The following is a 19,598-nucleotide window of genomic DNA, read 5'->3' on the forward strand; positions in this document are numbered from 1 at the left end:
TTTAAGTTTGTAGTCGCTGATTGGACTATTACTTGATTTGCGGAAGACTATATGCTGGAAATCTTGGTCATCTTTGTGTAATAGAATTTGTCTGTACATTTTCTCTACATTCCCATTAAAAACATATTTAAACATGCGCCAATTTAGTATTAGCAGTATGAGATCTGGTTATAAGGTTGGACCAGTGTATAGTACGTCGTTGAATGATTTGCCCAGCGTTTGAAAAACTGCCGTAAGTGTCATTTTATATGATTTTGCTTCTGCTTCTGTTTTTGTAAAAATCAGAAGTCGCAGTCGAAGCATAGGCCAAAATCATGAAAGCAACGAAAAGCAAAAATCATCAGGAGGCCCCGCTTCTCGTTTTCTTGCTTCTGATTTGCTGTTGCTTTCAATCGTAGCCGAAAGTCGATGCTGTGGCAGGTGTCGGCTTTCGGAAGTCGTCAGCAGTCGAAGCCTCAAAAAACGTGGCATTCGACTTATTGTTGCTTTTGATTTTTGATTTTGACGCTGCTTTTATAAAAACTTTAATGATTAAACGTGTATGTACATATATTAAAAAAAAACATTATAATTTTAAATTATTCATCTTCATCTTCAAGCAGCAGCGTTAAAATCAAAAGCAACAATAAGTCGAATGCCTCGTTTTTTGAGGCTTCGACTGCTGACGACTTCCGAAAGCCGACACTTGCCACAGCATCAACTTTCGGTTACGATTGAAAGCAACAGCAAATCAGAAGCAAGAAAACGAGAAGCGGAGTCTGCTGATGATTTTTGCTTTTCGTTGCTTTCATGATTTTGGCCTATGCTTCGACTGCGACTTCTGACTTTTACAAAAGCAAAAGCAATTGCTTGTTTTAGAATGCTGCACACAGTCGAAGCACCGAATAGCTTCTATTTTGCGACTTCTGCTAATTCGACTGCAGTTTTTTAAACACTGGATTTGCCTGAGCTCGTATACTTTGAGGCATTGAAAAAACTCGTACTTTTGATATGATTTTATCAGGTCGTATTACCCCGTGATGTGGCAGGTAAAAAGACCAATATCTACCTTTAGATACTTTTTCATATGGTACAGCTTCTTCCATATGATTGAGGTCTAGATATTCGCCCATCACATTATCATATGCTGATTTAAGCTCACTTTTCTTTATCAGGCTCTTTTTCTAGGCTTGGAAATTGCTGGACTGCTGATAATCAAGAGTGGCCTAGATCTATGGTTTCAGGAAAAGTTGGTTTGAATGGTAGTCGCACAACATACCGACCATGTTCGTTTCTTGTTGTTGTGGACTTGTAGTAGGCTTCGCATGCCTGGTCTTCTTCTGAAAATTCAGTAGTTTGTAGTAGTACTTCCCAGAACTCGGCTATAATCGCGTAAGCGGTGTCTACGCCAATTAAGAAGAAGAAGAAGAAAGCAGGGAGTTTGAGCGCGTAGCTTCTGCACACGTGCTTTGTAATTTATCATTCTCAGCCATTTTTGGAATTTCCTATAATTGAGGTGTTCTTCGTTTAACCTTTTTTGATTTATCAGATTGCATTTATAAAATTAAATTGGAAGCTTTGAGCTTAAAAATGTTTCGTTTGAAATACAATTGCAAAATTGGTCATAATACCAACATATATAAAATGTGTTTTGTAAATATTTCGTTTGAAATAGAATTGCAAAAGTGGTGTTATGAAAAAATATGTGAAAAATGTTTGTAAATATTTCGTTCGAAATACAATTGTAAATTATACTATCTGTATCTTTTAAGAACGCGAAAAGACAGCCGTAATAAGCAAGAATGTATGTATATTTATTTGCATACGTTTCTATCACTTATTTCGTGCAATTGTTGTATATATATATATATTTGTATATATGTTTATAAAAGTGTGTACAGTATAGCAAAAATTGCTAAATGCACATAAATGTATTTATGTATCGGTAACCGTTCGATGAGAGCGCGGAAAATAATTACATACATATATATATGTATATAATATGTTATATATTTATAGAATATGAGTATTTGTTCCCAGGTAAATATGTATTAATTGTTTTATATGGATCTCTTTATTGATTGAGTACGGAAAATGTAAAGAGCAGAAAGGTGAGTGTGGTATAAATTTCGGCGGGGAAACATGCAAATGTAAAAGAAAATATGTGTACATACATAAGTTTCGCTTATTATCGTTTGTGGTTCTCTCTTTTGCCTTTGCTTATGTTTTAAGCGATCCTGCTTGTTTCTGTTTTTTTTTTTTTTTGTTTGTTTAGCCCAAGGGGTATCGCTGGAGATTCGCAAGTAGGAATACTTGATTTATATATATTTTTTTTTTGGTATTTTATTTTGTGGTGTGTTTGGATACACGAATTAAGCGAAAAGGCAGGTCGTTGAACCTCGACGTTATTTAATTTATATACATATGTACCATTTGATTGTTTAATTATATAGGCATGTACACATATTTGTGTATTGGAATAAAAGACCCGGAAATATATGCACATATGTATTGTAATTATTGTTATATATATTATATATACATATATTAATAATATATATTCAGTTGCGAGCATTGAAATAGTGGTGCCTATTGGCAAAGTGAATTTTGTTTCTTTTAGGATATTGCCGTCAATCATTATTCTAGTTATATTCTCTGAAATGTAACGGTCCTGTTATACACAGCAACAAGTGTGAAATACTTACCGTTACTTTTTTAGAACTAATTATATTGGGTTATCTGTTTTTATGAGCGAGCAATAGAATAGTACAGTGAGCTGGTTGCAAACAGATTATTTTTACTAAAAAATATTTAATTTTACCAAACAAAAATTAAATTTTCTGTTCTTTTATGCATTATTCAATGTAAAAAGTAAAAAATATATGACTGTGCACCTTTTAGAGGGCCGCGGGAAGCACTGTAGTAAAAAAAAACGAGAATGGATTCAATCCGTCATAAACAACGGTAAAATCTACAAGGTAGTGGAAAGACTTGTAGGGTGTTCAACCTAAATAATTCGCAATGCAATTATTTATATAAAAGCGAAAAAAAGAGCGCAAGGCGGATTCTTTCAGAGAATCTTATAGGAAAAGTTGTAGGATGTGCTCAGTCTCGACCTCGGATGTCAGCTGTGGAGACTCGGAACGAACTGAACCAGCCCTGAGGTGTTCATACAGTGAGAAGACTTCTACGTGAACATAATTTATATGTCCGCAGTCCTTGAAAAGTACCGTTATTAATAAAAAGTCATGAAGCACTTTCTCTGAAATTCGCCAGTATGTAAGGTGCTCCCCTAATACAAAGTATGACGAAGCATGGCGGTTCGAGTATCATGGTTTGGGGCTGTTTTTTTTACAGAGGTGTAGGCCAAATTCACAAGATTAGTGACATAATTGACCTATACACATACGTGGATATATTGCAGAATATTACGATACCATTTTCTGAAGAGGACATGCCGCTGATATGGATATTTCAGCAGGATAATGACCCGAAGCACACCAGTAGGGTGGCAAGAGAGTGGTTTCGGATCAATGGAATTGAGGTTATGGATTAGCCAGCTCAATCCCCTGACCTCAATCCTATTGAAAACTTTTGGGCAGACGTCAAGAAAGCCGTGTGAGTTGTAGGCCGTAGTGCAGCAATCATGGCAGAGCATACCACTGAAAAGATGCCAGAGTCTCGTAGATGCTATGAAGAAGCGTTGTATTGCTGTTATCAAAAATTATGGCCATCCTACCAAGTACTAAGAACTCGTATAGACAAAACTTGCAAAAATCCTTCAGTATTTTTTTTTTAATAAACATAGCCTGGAAAATATGATCCACTTTGGCATTTCAATTGATGTTAAAATTGTTTGGTATTTTACATAACTCACAGATGTGTAAAACTCTAACACCCACTACTATTTCACTGCTCGCAGCTGTATATACATATGTATTTTTCTTTTTTTTTGTTCGCCTTTGCTTGTTGGTTGTACACGATCTTGTTTGTTGCTTATTAGCCCAAGGGGTATCGCCGGATAGTTGCAAGTATGTATACCTGACTTTGTAAAATTTTAATTTCATTTTATTTTTTTAGTAATATTGCGGTGTGTTTGGAAACACAAAATAAGCTTATAGGCAGGTCGAACCTTATTTCAGTTATTTCGGTACATATGTACATACATATATACCGAACTGCCTTACTGTATATATGTATATATTGTATATATATATGTATATATATATATATATATTGTTAAGAACAGGTTTTTTTATAAGTAACTGTATGCCGAAATATTACTAACTGCTACTTAAAGAAAAATACATACATATGAACGTGCATGTGTGCATAAAAACTTCAATTTTAAAAAATATATTGGACTGGACTCACATTAATTTCCGCCAAGGATCTTTCAGAGGGTGAGATACTTATGTTTTATGAGAATATTTCTCTTCCTTCTCGCTCTCTGAGTTTAGTTTTTTCCTTTTTCCGGCGTTATTGCTATGTCTAGCATTCCTCCTCTCTGCTTTCCTGCTGGATTTCTCCCCCGTTCTTAATGTTTAGTTGATTTTTTTTTTCATTAAATCGCGCCCGCTTTTAGTGAGTTTTGTGTTAGTTGTGTTTCAATTTGTTTCGCCCCCGTTTATTATAATTTATTTGCATTAATGTCTATGTATATGAGTATCTTGTACTCTGTATTTTTTCTTTTTTTTGATTTAATTTTTTTTCTAGGTGTCTTTCAAAGAAGCTCGAAGGACTATTTGTTTAGTTGTGTTCGTTTTGGTCACCCTGATGTCGGTGATATACTCACTTCAACTTGCACCTTGGATGTTTACTAAAATCACAATTCGAAAATTTTTTGAATATTTCCTTTTCAAACGAATGCCTTTTATTTTTATTTTTCTTAATACAAAAATTATACCACTTTGGCTTTCACTTAAACAATCTCAAAGTTATTTATTTCACTAATATTATGCAGCGTTGCTTCGACGGACGTACCGATGGTGAAACCTTCGAGGTCACGGGAAAAACGAAAAAAGCGCCCATTCCGATCTGACCAATCCTTTTGTATCGGTTGTGGGTGGTGAAGTGTTGGTGTGTAGTGTGGATAGTATGATGTGTAGCTGTGGTTGTGTGGATGATATGTTGTGTTGTATTGGGTTGTGTGACCTTTTGGTATGTTGTATGTGGGTTTTGTGCGATGACTGCTGCGAGGAGGATGTGTGCGACTTAGCAAAATATCGCAAGACCAGTTGTCGCACAAACAGTTATTGCTCTCGAAAGTGTGAATAATTATTAAAATGGTCATTAATTTTGATTTATGCTATGACGATGAAAAAGTTGGAGACCACATCTGGGGCTCTATTCTGTATCTCGATTCGTAAATGTATTCTATTCGAAATTCGGATCTACTTTATAATTATGCGAAAGTAGGACCACCCTGTGCCAGAATAAATACGTACAATTCTCATTTTTGCTTTCTACAACTCAAAAGCAAACGAATATTTTATTCGAAAACTGGCTTGAAAATAGGCAAATCGGCTTGAAAATCCGAAAATCGAGTTACAGAATATAAAAAATCCGAATTCGAGTAAACTTTTTTTCGAATCGAGTTACAGAATAGGCCCCCTGATGTACTGCACCTACGAAAAAGTCAATTCATTGGAAATACCTAACACCAAGTAAGCCAAAGTTTTATTGACAATTAAATTAACTTCAAATGTTTGTTGCATTTTCGTTTAAGTAAGGAATTATTCTATTGTTGACGATAGTATCAAAAAGTAGTTGAAATGATTGTAATTTTGGTCTGAAGTAACTCACGCTTTTTATGGTTATTAAGGATATCTTAAATATTATGAAAACTTTATTTGTGCAAAGTGGATAAAAAAAAAAAAAGAAGAGGGGCAAAACCTTATCCAGTTTCGCGATTTTACTTCCCGAGCTGAAAAATGTTTCACCTCTCTACATATTTATACAAAATAACTGGTGAAAACAGTTTAAAATTGTTTAGAAAATAGTTTATTTACCCGTCTTCCATTTTCTATTAATATTTTTCTAAGTAAACGCAGTAATGTTCAACTACAACTGCTTGGTAACTTGTGAAGTTTGACAACACTTATCTCTAATGCCGAATTACAAAACTTCAACCATAGTTGAGTTGAAACCTTCTGACTGCAGTTATACATACTTATAAGTAAAGTACAAACAACGCGAAGAAAAGTTTTTGTAAACATTACGAGCCCGTCTAAGTGTGAAATTTTCGAAAACAAAAATCGATTTTTACGATACACATAAACATTCTCTCAAATTTTGAACACGAAATTCAAATTATTCTGATCACTGCAGCGTTTCGTGAAGAAAAATAACGGAGTATGGAACGCTACAACTCCAATCTTTAAACACGTGTTTCTCAGAATGGTGTTTTTCAAAACGGTTTCCACTCTCAAAGAAAAGTTTTGAAGATTTGAAGACATCGTACAGGACCTTTTTCTTTTACGTGTATTTTCAACAATTTATTTAACTATTCTACATCCAATAAATAAACGTAAAAAACATTTTGTATTCCTCATGAATATATTTATTAAAAAAAAAATCGACCGAGTAGTTAATTTCAACATCAAAAAAAAAAGTCGCGAAAATCAGTGATTTTTGGAGGGTTACACTGAGACGATGCCTTAAATAATAAATTCTAATCCTATTTAGAAAAGGTAAATACATAACAAAATAAATTTAAAAAAAGTTATACGCAACTTACATCATCCAAAAACATCCATAACTTTATTTATTTGGTTCATAGCATACAAATATGTACATATACATCATACATCATATATACATGTATAATACTTCATATTCAATAAAGATAATTAATTTATACATGCGTAGATATAAAAATTTTATTTTTAAACGGTTTTTAGAAATGGCCTCTTAGTTTATGCTTATAGAATTAATAGAGTTTGTGTCTTATTACATTTAAGTAGAGTCATTCTACGTTTAAACAGGATGCAAATATTTGGTTTTAGTTTAGATAAGCCTATATTTTAAAAAGGACAAGTTATTTGATGCAACAAAAATTTTTTTACAGCAATATTTGTTCTAAATTGCAATATTTTAAAATACTTAATGAAAATAATACATCAAAGACTAATACCATTTTACGAACTAGTTCAGTTTGCCTTGTTCTAAAAACACAAATATTATACCAACGAATGCACATAAAATAAATGACGTTGTTTTCATTATTTCATATAGAGGATTATTTTCAATATGTTGTGAATATATGCAAAATTTTTCTTTAAATTTTTATTAAATTAAGTTTTATGTTTTGAGTCCTCGCTGATGACGTTTGACACGAGCGTATGGACCAACAGCAGGATCGGTAACAAAATCATAAAGTACTCGTGACCAGCTCGTATGTTGGGGCATTGTATCGTAAAATTCGGGAGCGATGCGTTTTACATCAGGCAGCCTCGAGCCTGGAACAGCAGGAAAATCGTGATGTTCGTTATGATATCCCACGTTAAATGTTATCCAATTCAGAGGTCCATAATATGAGTATGTTTCGAAACCTTTTGCGAACATATAGTGCTCCGAAATAAAATGTCCGGCCACAGGATGTAAACCCATTGCCAGTATAGAACCGATCACTAAATAAGCTAGTGCTTTCCATCCGAAGAAATAAACGACAAATGTGTTAAAAATAAGCTGAATAATAGTGTTGATAATTTCAAGTCCGGTGGGTGGTTTTGGATTTATGACTAATGGTCGAAATATGTAGAAAAATGGTTGTAAACAAACCCAAACAAACTTTCCAAAAGTTGTATCAAACAGCTTAGCCTCTAATAAAGTAGGAATATCGGTATCTATACCCTCGTCTCCTTGGTATCTGTAAATAATAAAGATAATTAATTTATAATAAATGAAAGTGCCCTAACACAAGTTTCAGAAATTTTGTTTTTTGACCAAATATCATTCATTTTAAAAGCAAGATATATTATTGTTGTATAGTATCAACCGTATGCTGTCATTCTCGTGTTCATTGTTTTACTGTAAAAATGGCTACTTTAATGTAATTTGTCAGAGATTATTTTTCACAGCGTTAAATTCAACGGAAACATTTATTTGATTGAATGACAAATTTTATGTTATCATTTGATATATTATATCACTTATCTACTAGATTTCGCTTACAAAAATGTCACTTGCTAATGTCGTCACCGAGATATTTTTATGCTAATCTACTCGAAAACTCCCTGTGCGACTCTGATTAAGGCCATCTGCTTGTCAGTACGGAGTTATGCACATTATCACAGTTGATTTAGACAATAAGACAAAAATGTTAACAAATATATAATGCAAACATAGCAATGCATCTGAATTCACCTAGCAATCGACTTGCCGAATCAATCTAATTCGTCTATTATTTACATGAAATAGAAAATATTTATATTATTAGTCTAATCACTTTAAATTGTTGGTCAGAATACGTATTATGTATTTTATTACATGGCACAAGGTTAATTAATAAAACAAAAATGTATTTATCGAATTTAAATTTTAAAAAATAAGACAATAAAGTAAAAAAAATAGTTTGTCAACGTTTTATATATAATTTGTCTATTAATTCTTAGCACGGACAACATCATGAAAATTCTGTTTAGAACTTAGACTTCTAGTCTTTAAGTCTTTTAAAAACTTATTTATTTTTTCTATTAAACCATGATTTACATAAGGTGCTAAAAATTGTAAGTTTAAAGTTGTATTGTCGCGAGGAAAATTTTTTCAAACAACTTTAAGCGTATCTCATGAATCCACCCCCGGCTCAGCTATAGTTATATGAAAATTTAAATGGAGTTTTCTCAAAAGTACTTTTTTCAATTGGCGAGGCAATAACTTTGGCAATTTTTTGTGATTCTTTTTAGAATTGGATTGCGTAGAAGTACGGTAGAAAATTTCAATTGATTCGAAATTATTGCCTAAAAAAATTATTTTTCTGTTCAAATACCTCCAATATTAAAGGAATCAATATTTCCGAATTTCCCCACGCACTTCTATGAGTTTGCTCCAGGACGACAATTGGGAATGCTAAATGCCTCGCCGGGACATGCTTAAATAAAACCGATCCAGGAGACATCGTACAATTTGGTAATTATACTCAACAACATTAACCGAAAAAAGGATTTTTCATCAAACTTTATAAAGGTTTCATTAGTTCTGTGAATTAATGATTATGACACGCAAAAAATAATAATGAATTTGATCATAATTTTATGACACTCCTCGTCGTCCCAGCTGTTCTTTCGCATTTTCCGAAAACCAAAGGTTTCAGATGCAGCTGTTCGCTTATACCGAGTTGTTGCCGAGTACTCTCAGAGAGCAGGAGTGCAAGTCTAATAGAAAATCGTTCGGCTGTCTGTTGTGATTGCAGCTTCTTCCTTCCTTGTGTGTGTTGACGTGCGTTTTTTGCTGCACAGAGGCGGGTGCGAGTCTTGTCTGCAACAAAATAGTGTTCAATGTAAAGACCTCGGAGCGTACGCACATCTAAAACACTGATACTGACTAGCTTCGTGTATTTTGTTATGCTGGAATGTAGTACTAGAGATAACCATATTTCGGGCCCCGGCGAAGTCGATCAACCTCAAACCATTTGGGGATGTTTCATCGTGGAGGCTGAATGTACCGACCGTAGTGCCAAAGATACCTTCTTTGCCCACCCTGGCGTTAAAATCGCCAAGTACGATTTTGATATCGTGGTGCGGGCAGCTCTCATAGGTACGCTCCAAGAGGCATCTTTGGTCACATCGTCCTTCTCTTCCGTCGTATGTTGAGGAACTTCGCTTTGAGGCGGATTGTTGCTAGACGTTCATCCACCGAGGGGAATGACAGTACTGCAATTCTCACGACAGCCGGTTCTACGCACCGGAATTGACTCGGATTTTATCCGACCAAGGGCTGGTTTTTCGGCTATCTAATCCCGTTTGGATCGGTGAGTATTAAATTGTCGTCATTGGAGCAATGCCTTGCAGCAGGGTTTCTCCGTATCCTCCTAACTCGTGCTGGCATCGAGTCCAACCCGGGCCCGGAGAAATTTTTCTGCTGCGTATGCGCAAAACGGCTCCATCCAAACTCCACCTCGGTCAGGTGCAATACATGCACTGGATAGAGCCATCTTAAGACCTGCTCTGGCCTTAAGACTCATAGGGAGTGGAGCAGGCGTTACGTGGCCCCATATTGCGTGCGCAATACTGCGACACAAGCCTCTACGGCCGTGCAATCTGCACATAGTTCGCGCGCCGCGCCGCCATTAACCCGAGTGGCCAACAGAGGACCTACACGATCCCCAGGAGCTTAATCAGGCAACATAGCTCCCCCTCTAACTTGTCCCCCCCCAACCTTCATCCCGCTCCAATCCTCGTGCGAGAACCAACCAGCAGCTTTTGGTCCCTCGCACAGTCTGTTCCGTGTGTCAGACCGTCATACGTCGGAACGTTACATCAGTCAAGTGCAATTCCTATACTGGCTGGTGTCACTTCCCGGCGTGTTCCGGCCTGCGCACCACACGTGAGTGGAGTGAATCGCACGTTGCCCCATGCTGCAGTTGTGCCGGTTTGGCTAAGCTTTCATATTGCACAACACCGTGCAGTATCGTCTAATCGATGAAGACATCGACCGCAGCGATACTACCCTAGAATGTCAGGGTATAGCTATCCGGTCAGGCGATGTCGAGCTCGAAATATTTAATATATACATCCCCCCAGTTACATGTATCACCCGAATATAGGTGCGCTACTTCGTGGTGAAAACCGTTTGGTACTAGGCGACTTTAACGCGCACCACGATTTTTGGCATTCCTGCCTGTCAAATGACCGTAGGGAGTTGGAGCTGGCGGAACAGATTGACGATTCCACATTCTGACAATGAATGACGAAGCCCCCACCAGAGTTATGGGCACCTGTAATAGCTCGCCCATATACATATTACCGTTGCTTGCGGTGGTCTGATAAACAGCATAAACTGACGACCTATGCTAACTCTCGCATCAGACCATCTGCCCATAATTATCTCGATGGAGAAGCCTCCTAATTTTGTTTCTGTGGACAACCGTACCTTCATTAACTTTAACAAAGCTAATTGGGTTGGCTTCCCAGAATTTACTGACAGCTTCTTCAACGCTTTACCTATTCCAACGGACGTATGCGTTTGCGAGCGTCAATTCCGCAAGGTGATCGCAGCTTCATCCCGGCTGGAAGAATAGCGGAAATCCGCCCCAATTTCCCAGCCGAAGCAGCCGTTTTAGCTAACGATCGTGACACCTTACGCCATGCCGATCCCGGGGATCCCCGAATAAGGGATCTCAATTTGGAAATTCGGCGTATGGTAAACCATCATAAGCGGACGAAATGGATAGAGCACCTGAAGTCCTGCAACCTTTCCACCGGTGTGAGTAAGCTTTGGGCTACTGTCAAAGCTTTGTCAAACCCGAAGAGATATGACGACCGAGTTGAAGTTCAATTTAATGGTCATGCCTCTTCGGACCCGAAGAAGTGCGCGAGCTATTTTAGCCGGCAGTTCGCACTACACCCTTCAAATACCCAATGTGTGGAAAGTCGCAAGAGTGGTCCCACTACTGAGACCTGGGAAACCCGCCAACAAAGGGGAATCTTATCGACCGATAACTCTCCTCTTCCTAGTAGTGAAGACACTTGAGGCCTTGCTACTCCCGACCTTCACTCACCACCTGAGCCTAGCCAGCCACCAGTATGGATTCCGAAAAGTGCACAGCACCCCCACAGCACTTAGCGTCATAAACGCTCAGATAGTTCGTAGCCTCAACCGGAAACCACCCTGCGAAAGAACGATCCTCGTAGCGTTGGACCTGTCAAAAGCTTTTGGCACGGTCAACCACACAACGCTACTGCAGGACATTGAAAAAACTACGCTCCCTCCAGGGCTAAAGAGGTGGACCATGAACTATCTGAACGTCGTCAGTCATCCGTACTATTTCGAGGTGAAACATCTAAACTGAGAAGAATTAAACAGGGGGTTCCGCAGGGTGGTGTCCTTTCCCCGCTACTGTTTAATTTCTACATCTCGAAACTCCCGCAACCACCAGAGGGGGTTTCCATAACGTCGTACGCTGATGACTGCACGATATTGGCGTCGGGCAATGGAATTGACGGCATGTGTCCGAAGGTAAACAACTACCTCACCGACCTTTCTCGTTTCCTCACTGCACGTAACCTCACACTTTCCCCCACCAAATCCACAGCGACCATATTTACAGACTGGAGAAGGAGTATAGACTTTAGCTTAATATTGCAGTCGACGGCGTCAAAATTCCGACTGTCAATAACCCTAAGATTTTAGGTGCAACTTTCGACAGTCAATGCTCCTTCTCTCCCCATACGACCGCGATTATCGCCAAGGTACAGAGCCGCAACAAAATCCTCAAGTCGCTAGCCGGCAGCACATGGGGAAAGGACAAAGAAACGTTGTTGGCAACATACAAGGCCATATGCCGGCCGGTCCTTAACTACGCAACACCTATATGGAAGCCTGGATGCAGTGACACGCAGATGAGGAAACTTCAGACCTGTCAGAACACTGCCCTCCAGACCACGACGGGATGCCTTTTGATGTCTCCCATAGAACACCTCCACAGTGAGACGCTTGTGCTCCCAGTCAAGGAGCATAATGAACTCCTCTCCAAGCAGTTCCTGCTGGGATGTTTTTGTAGAAATCACCCCTGCAGCCATCTACTTGGAGCGGAACCGCCTCTTAGGAGCATCAAAAAGTCTTTCCTTGACTACGTCGACGACGTCGTACAGTACGCCGACCGGACTTCGGACGCAACTGACTTTGGACAGGTACTGACCGCCGTTCACAGTGGAGCCATCAACACCTTCACCGACTCCCTTCCCGTGAATGGCGTTCTTGGAGTCAAATCACCACCTATAGCAGACGAAGAGCTCCAGCTGCCGCGAGAAACGCGAGTAACTCTAGCGCAACTTTGTTCTGTATATTGTAGCAGGTTAAACTCCTACTTATCCAGAATATACCCTGACAACCCGGAGTACTGAAAGGAGCCCGTATTTCCAAAAAAAAAGTTTAAGTGAATAGTTAAAAATTATAACGCTTTTGATCCTAATGAGAGACCCCTGTTTTAATGACGGCCCCTGCAAATGTGTTCAGGATTACGATATTGGTAGTGATATGAGCAGTAAATATAAATGAGAGCAAAATCACATCCAACATAAAAATAATTATGCAATTCTTTCATCCTGAATTTGGTAGGAGTGGACACGGCTGAAAGCTGTCTCGAGCAATGACGTTTTTTTTTTGGTGTCGTTCAAAAATGTTTCCATATTTTCTATAGCAGCACACAACGTTGGGAAATTCGGAAATACAAAATAGCCCAATTCATTTCATTGTCTTTCTAATAAAAGGTGGTCTGCCAAAATCCGTCGTAGTCCATAAAACTTATTGAATGCCATGAATGCTCGAAAATTAGTCAGACTTTTCCCCAAACATTTGCATTACTTTCAGAATATTTTTCAGATTCAAATAGTGAACGTTCGTTTAGAACGTTAGCAAAGGATTTTCATGAATCATGCTCGTCACACAGGGCGGGATTTCAAGTCTAGCTGCCTCTGCCTAGAGGCAGAATCCGGCAAAAAAGTTGGATTTCTGGACGATTATCGATGTCTTCGTAGCCGCCAAAGCTCAAAAAGCTAGGTTCCGAATAATTGAAGAAGGATTTTAAACTGCATGTTCAAAAACTTAATAACGAAAATAAACTGATCTCAAAAAAAAATAGTTTTTTCATTAATTAGATAGATAAATAAGTGTTTAAATGAGATACTTCGTTCTTCTTCAGTGTCAAGAGTCAAGTATCCCTATATTCATATATTCCGGTATAACATGAAAAATATTTTTACTGTAAGACTATGTACTACCATGAGCCCAAAATAGTAAGACTTTGTTGATAATTTTAAAATTCTTAATTCCTCAAAATCTATGTTGTAATTGTCAAAGTAATCCTCCTTGGCTCCAATACATGTGCCAACGTTCCGGAATAGCCATCAATGCGAGTAACGATTCACGTTTAATGGCTTCAACTGACTTTCCCCGAAACACGCGTTTGTGATTGCCAATACCTAGAATTGTGCGAATAGCTTCGCGCAAACGACACATAACTTTCAAATAGTATTCTTGGTTTGCAGTCTGGCCGGTAGGAAGGAATTCGGAGAGCACCACACCTTGATAATCGAAGAAAACTGTCCACATAACCTTGATTTTTGACTTGGTTTTTTCGGCTTCGGCTACTGTTTTCGGGTCGCAAGCATACAAGGTATTTTCCAAAGTAAACAAAACTTAAAAAAAAAAAAACAGAACAAATGGGTTTTCGGCAAAATCAATTAATTTTATTCAAAACAGTCTCCTTCTACTTCAATACAGCTTTTTGCACGGTCCAAAAGCATGTCGAATGAGTGTTTTAGCTCGTTGGCCGGTATGGCCGCCTTTTGAATGGCCTCTACGGCTGCATAACACTTTTCTTTCATGGGCAAATTTAATTTTCCGAAAAGGAAGAAGTCGCACGGTGCCATATCAAGTGAATTCGGGGAGTGGTTAATGGTTAAAATGTGATTTTTGGTCAAATAATCGGTCACAAGCGTCGATCGATGAGACGGCGCATTATCGTGCAACAAACGCCAACTTTCATCTTCGCGTTATTCGGGCCGAATACGTCGGACGTTCGGTCAAAATGTGATAAATCGATCTTTTGGAGATGTTCAATATGGTGGGTCGATTCCGGACTTTTTTCGATGCGGGATTTCTAATAGTGCGGAAAAGTTGCCTTAGTACTTCCTGATTCCAATGCAACTTTTTGTTTTGAGATCGGATTGCATCTTCAACCCCAACTCCGGCCTTGAAATTTCGGAAATTCGCCTAAAATCGTGAAATTGTCTACCTAGCGCCTGAAATACGCATCTCATGGCAAAATGTATAAAACAAAAGTTATTTGTCACGTCATTTGCTACCGAAATGGTATATGTGATCATGGCCGTAGGACGAACCGTTCCGCAAGGTGAAAATTGTTGCAGCTCTTAGCTAACCTGTATTGGTCACCCAGAACCCACCGCGTGGAGGTGGCTGCTCTTCGGGTTTCTCCCAATAACAGCTTCTGATATTTTATTTAACCTCAGAAGGTAATTGGCAGGATGGAAAACTTTCAAATTTGACAACAGGCAACTTCTCACAATCAGGGAGCAGTATACCAATGTCGCCAGAGAATGTATTTGGACTCTTTGAGACACCATCTATGTGTTCGAAAAGAGCACGAAATGGAAGTTCGTTGAAATGTAAAAGACAAACAAGCCACTGTAATGGCCTACCTATTCTTTCTTCTAGTTTCCGAACGATTCCACCTTTCCAACCTGTGTTCGTGTTGGTGCCATCAGCACCGACAACTTCTAGATGTTCCACATCAACTGAATTGTCTTGTAAATGTTGCCACATAGCTTGCGTCTCATCCTCAGCTGACCCTGAAGGAGAGGTGACGTGGCCAAAGTAATGAAAACCAGGTTCCGCTATAAGAGAAATATGTTCCTCTTTGACAGTGTCGCGGTAGTACTTTTCACCTTCGCTGACTTGTGTAAGTGTATTGTCTTTGCGGCCGTCAAAATACAGCCCATATACAGAGTCAATACTTTCGGTGTTTTCCAGCTTAACTCCAACACTTTTTTTGCCCGACTAATCTTGCATCTTGGAGGATGGAGTCATGTGTAGAAGTTCACGCAAGTGAGGAAAGTTCTCTGATCGCCATTCACTTGGGAGTGGCCAGAAACGATTCTTTTACACATGGCTCAAGCAGCTCACTACTTCCGGTCTTTGACCAAGTATCCTCTGGGTAGCCTAAGGACATCCGTTCAAAGGCGAGCTAATGTGAGAAGGCGAAACATCCCCTACATAGGGTTGTGCGCTGGGTTTGGGACCCGCCACGTAAAAAAACACCCCCAATGAAAGGAAGCAACAAGCCTCGGATGAGAGACCCCCCTTTTGATGCCGACCATGGCAAACGAAATAAGGACTACGATTTGAGCGCATGCACCTGGAATGTCCGGACCCTTAATTGGGAAGGTGCCGCTGCCCTGCTGGTTGATGTCCTCGTGAAAATAAAGGCTGACATCACCGCCGTCCAAGAAATGCGATGGACGGGACAAGGACAGAGACGAATAGGTCCTTGTGACATTTATTACAGTGGCCATATAAAGGAGCGCAAGTTTGGTGTTGGATTCGTGGTGGGAGAGACTCCGGCGCCGAGTACTATCATTCACTCCGGTGAATGAACGTCTAGCCACAATCCGCATCAAAGCGAGGTTCTTCAACATATCACTGATTTGCGCCCACGCCCCGACGAAAGAGAAGGACGAGGTGACCAAAGATGCCTTCTATGAGCGCTTGGAACGCCCTTATGAGAGCTGCCCCCGCCACTATGTCAAAATCGTGCTTGGCGACTTTAACGCCAAGGTGGGCAAAGAAGGTATCTTTGGCACTACGGTCGGTAAATTCAGCCTCCACGACGAAACTTCCCCAATTGGGTTGAGGCTGATTGACTTCGCCGGGGCCCGAAATATGGTTATCTGTAGTACTAGATTCCAACATAAAAAGATTCATCAAGCTACCTGGCTGTCTCCGGATCGAAAAACTACCAACCAGATCGATCATGTTGTGATAGACGGAAGACACGTCTCCAGTGTTTTAGATGTGCGTGCGCTCCGAGGTCCTAACATCGACTCGGACCACTATCTTGTTGCAGCCAAGATTCGCACCCGCCTCTGTGCAGCAAAAAACGCACGCCAACAAACACAAGGAAGGTTCGACGTCGAGAAGCTGCAATCACAACAGACAGCCGAACGATTTTCTACTCGGCTTGCACTACTGCTCTCTGAGAGCACTCGTCAACAACTCGGTATAAGGGAACTGTGGGACGGCATTTCAAATTCCTTACGAACAGCTGCAACCGAAGCCATTGGTTTTCGGAAAGTGCAAAAGAACAGCTGGTACGACGAGGAGTGCCGTGTCGCAGCGGAGAGAAAACAGGCTGCCTACCTCGCAACGTTACGATCGACCACAAGACGTGCGGGATGGGATAGATACCGAGAGTTTAAAAGGGAAGCGAGACGCATTTGTAGACAGAAAAAGAAAGAGGCTGAAATGCGTGAGTTCGAAGAGCTTGATGAGCTGGCCGACAGGGGTAATGCTCGAAAATTCTACGAAAAAATGCGGCGGCTTACAGAAGGTTTCAAGACCGGAGCATACTCTTGTAGAACCCCCAAAGGTGATCTAGTGACCGATGCCCAGAGCATACTTAAATTATGGAGGGAACACTTCTCCAGCCTGCTGAAAGGCAGTGAACGCACAACACCAGGAGAAGGCGAACCCGATTCCCCAATCGATGACGATGGAGCAGACGTTCCATTGCCCGACCATGAAGAAGTTCGAATAGCAATTGCCCGCCTGAAGAACAACAAAGCGGCAGGGGCCGACGGATTGCCGGCCGAGCTATTCAAACACGGCGGCGAAGAACTGATAAGGAGCATGCATCAGCTTCTTTGTAAAATATGGTCGGACGAAAGCATGCCCAACGATTGGAATTTAAGTGTGCTATACCCAATCCATAAAAAAGGAGACCCCACAATCTGTGCAAACTACCGTGGGATTAGCCTACTCAACATCGCATATAAGGTTCTATCGAGCGTATTGTGTGAAAGATAAAGCCCACCGTCAACAAACTGATTGGACCTTATCAGTGTGGCTTCAGACCTGGAAAATCAACAACCGACCAGAGTACCGAGTATCACCAAATCTTGGAAAAGACCCGTGAAAGAAGAATCGACACACACCACCTCTTCGTCGATTTCAAAGCTGCTTTCGACAGCACGAAAAGGAGCTGCCCTTATGCCGCGATGTCTGAATTTGGTATCCCCGCAAAACTAAAACGGCTGTGTAAACTGACGTTGAGTAACACCAAAAGCTCCGTCAGGATCGGGAAGGACCTCTCCGAGTCGTTCGATACCAAACGAGGTTTCAGACAAGGCGACTCCCTATCGTGCGACTTCTTCAACCTGCTTCTGGAAAATAGTTCGAGCTGCAGAACTAAATAGAGAAGGTACCATCTTCTATAAGAGTGTACAGCTGCTGGCGTATGCCGATGATATTGATATCATCGGCCTCAACACCCGCGCCGTTAGTCCTGCTTTCTCCAGGCTGGACAAGGAAGCACAGAAAATGGGTCTGGCAGTGAACGAGGGCAAAACGAAATATCTCCTGTCGTCAAACAAACAGTCGTCGCACTCGCGACTTGGCTTTCACGTCACTGTTGACAGTCATAACTTTGAAGTTGTAATTAATTTCGTCTATTTAGGAACCAGCATTAACACCACCAACAATGTCAGCCTGGAAATCGAACGCAGGATTGCTCTTGCCAACAGGTGCTACTTCGGACTGAGTAGGCAATTGAAAAGTAAAGTCCCCTCTCGACGAACAAAAGCTAAACTCTATAAGTCGCTCATAATTCCCGTCCTGCTGTATGGTGCAGAGGCCTGGACGATGACAACAACCGATGAGTCTACGTTACGAGTTTTCGAGAGAAAAATTCTGTGCGCTGTTGTTAACTCGGCTATAATCGCGTAAGCGGTGTCTACGCCAAATAAGAAGAAGAAGAATCTTGCATTTGTCAGTGACAAAGCTAGCCTGATCCTCTGTTATCAAACCTGCTTTTTTGGCATCCAGAAAAGCAGATGAAACAATCAAGGCCGCTACTCTATCACTTACTCCAAATCTTTGGGCAGCTAAAGCAGTGTGTTCTAATACTAGTGTGTTTTGTTTGGTTTTAGAGGATGGAAGATAAAATTCATCATCAGCATCGTTTTTGGAAGAATCCATGTGAGAGTCTGGCTGATCTGAATGGTCACGTGTTCTACTTCTACTTTTTGTTAAGTGTTGATGTTGAATGACGTTTTGAAAGCTTTTCTTTACATTCATTTTTCTTTGTAATCTTTTTAGATTCAGGTAGATCCAACACTTCTAATGCGACCAATTCTTCTGGTTCTCTGGTCCAAGAGAAATGGTTGTTCATTGATATGAACTTTCCTTTCCTTTGGACAAGTGCAAGAAGAAAAATAAATTCATTTACAAGCAGCGATGTCAAATAATTTTCCGCCAGAAGAGACAAAGTCGTCTCTTTTAGAGCTCAAACCTATTGGGTTCCTTAAAAACATTTGTTTAAGAGTCAGAAATTTCTTATGGTATATGGTGAGCATTTGTATAACTCTGGTGTGCGAAACTATCGGAATAAATGACTTTTTGAAAGTATTTTCAACCTTTTTTGCAATTATTTCTGTAACCTCTTTACCCCTAGGTTCATAGTTGTCGCCTCGGAGTCGCCCTATACGAAATCTTTCAAACTGATAACACAAAAGAACATCCTGATAAGTAGGTAACTGGGACTCAGAGAGATTGTACGGATATGTATATGCCAAACACAGGACATTTTTGTCTAAATTTAAATTTAGATACAGACATTTTGAGTTCTGTGTTCTCTTGAGAGAATATAAGTGATAATACTCGGC

The 19,598-nt window shown here is 39.9% G+C and overlaps 1 protein-coding gene across 1 annotated transcript in view; it reads right to left on the reverse strand.

Moving 5' to 3' along the window:
- Nucleotides 1-6,714: 6,714 nt before the first annotated feature.
- Nucleotides 6,715-19,598, reverse strand: part of LOC126764884 (sphingolipid delta(4)-desaturase DES1) — a 32,909-nt gene continuing 20,025 nt past the window's right edge. The window contains exon 2 of the mRNA XM_050482532.1: nt 6,715-7,849. Coding sequence (XP_050338489.1) covers nt 7,282-7,849 — 568 coding nt within the window. The 3' untranslated portion in view covers nt 6,715-7,281. The remainder of the gene's footprint in view (nt 7,850-19,598) is intronic.

This window comes from Bactrocera neohumeralis, unplaced genomic scaffold (assembly GCF_024586455.1).
Source record: "Bactrocera neohumeralis isolate Rockhampton unplaced genomic scaffold, APGP_CSIRO_Bneo_wtdbg2-racon-allhic-juicebox.fasta_v2 cluster10, whole genome shotgun sequence".
NCBI classification, from domain to species: Eukaryota; Metazoa; Arthropoda; class Insecta; order Diptera; family Tephritidae; genus Bactrocera; species Bactrocera neohumeralis.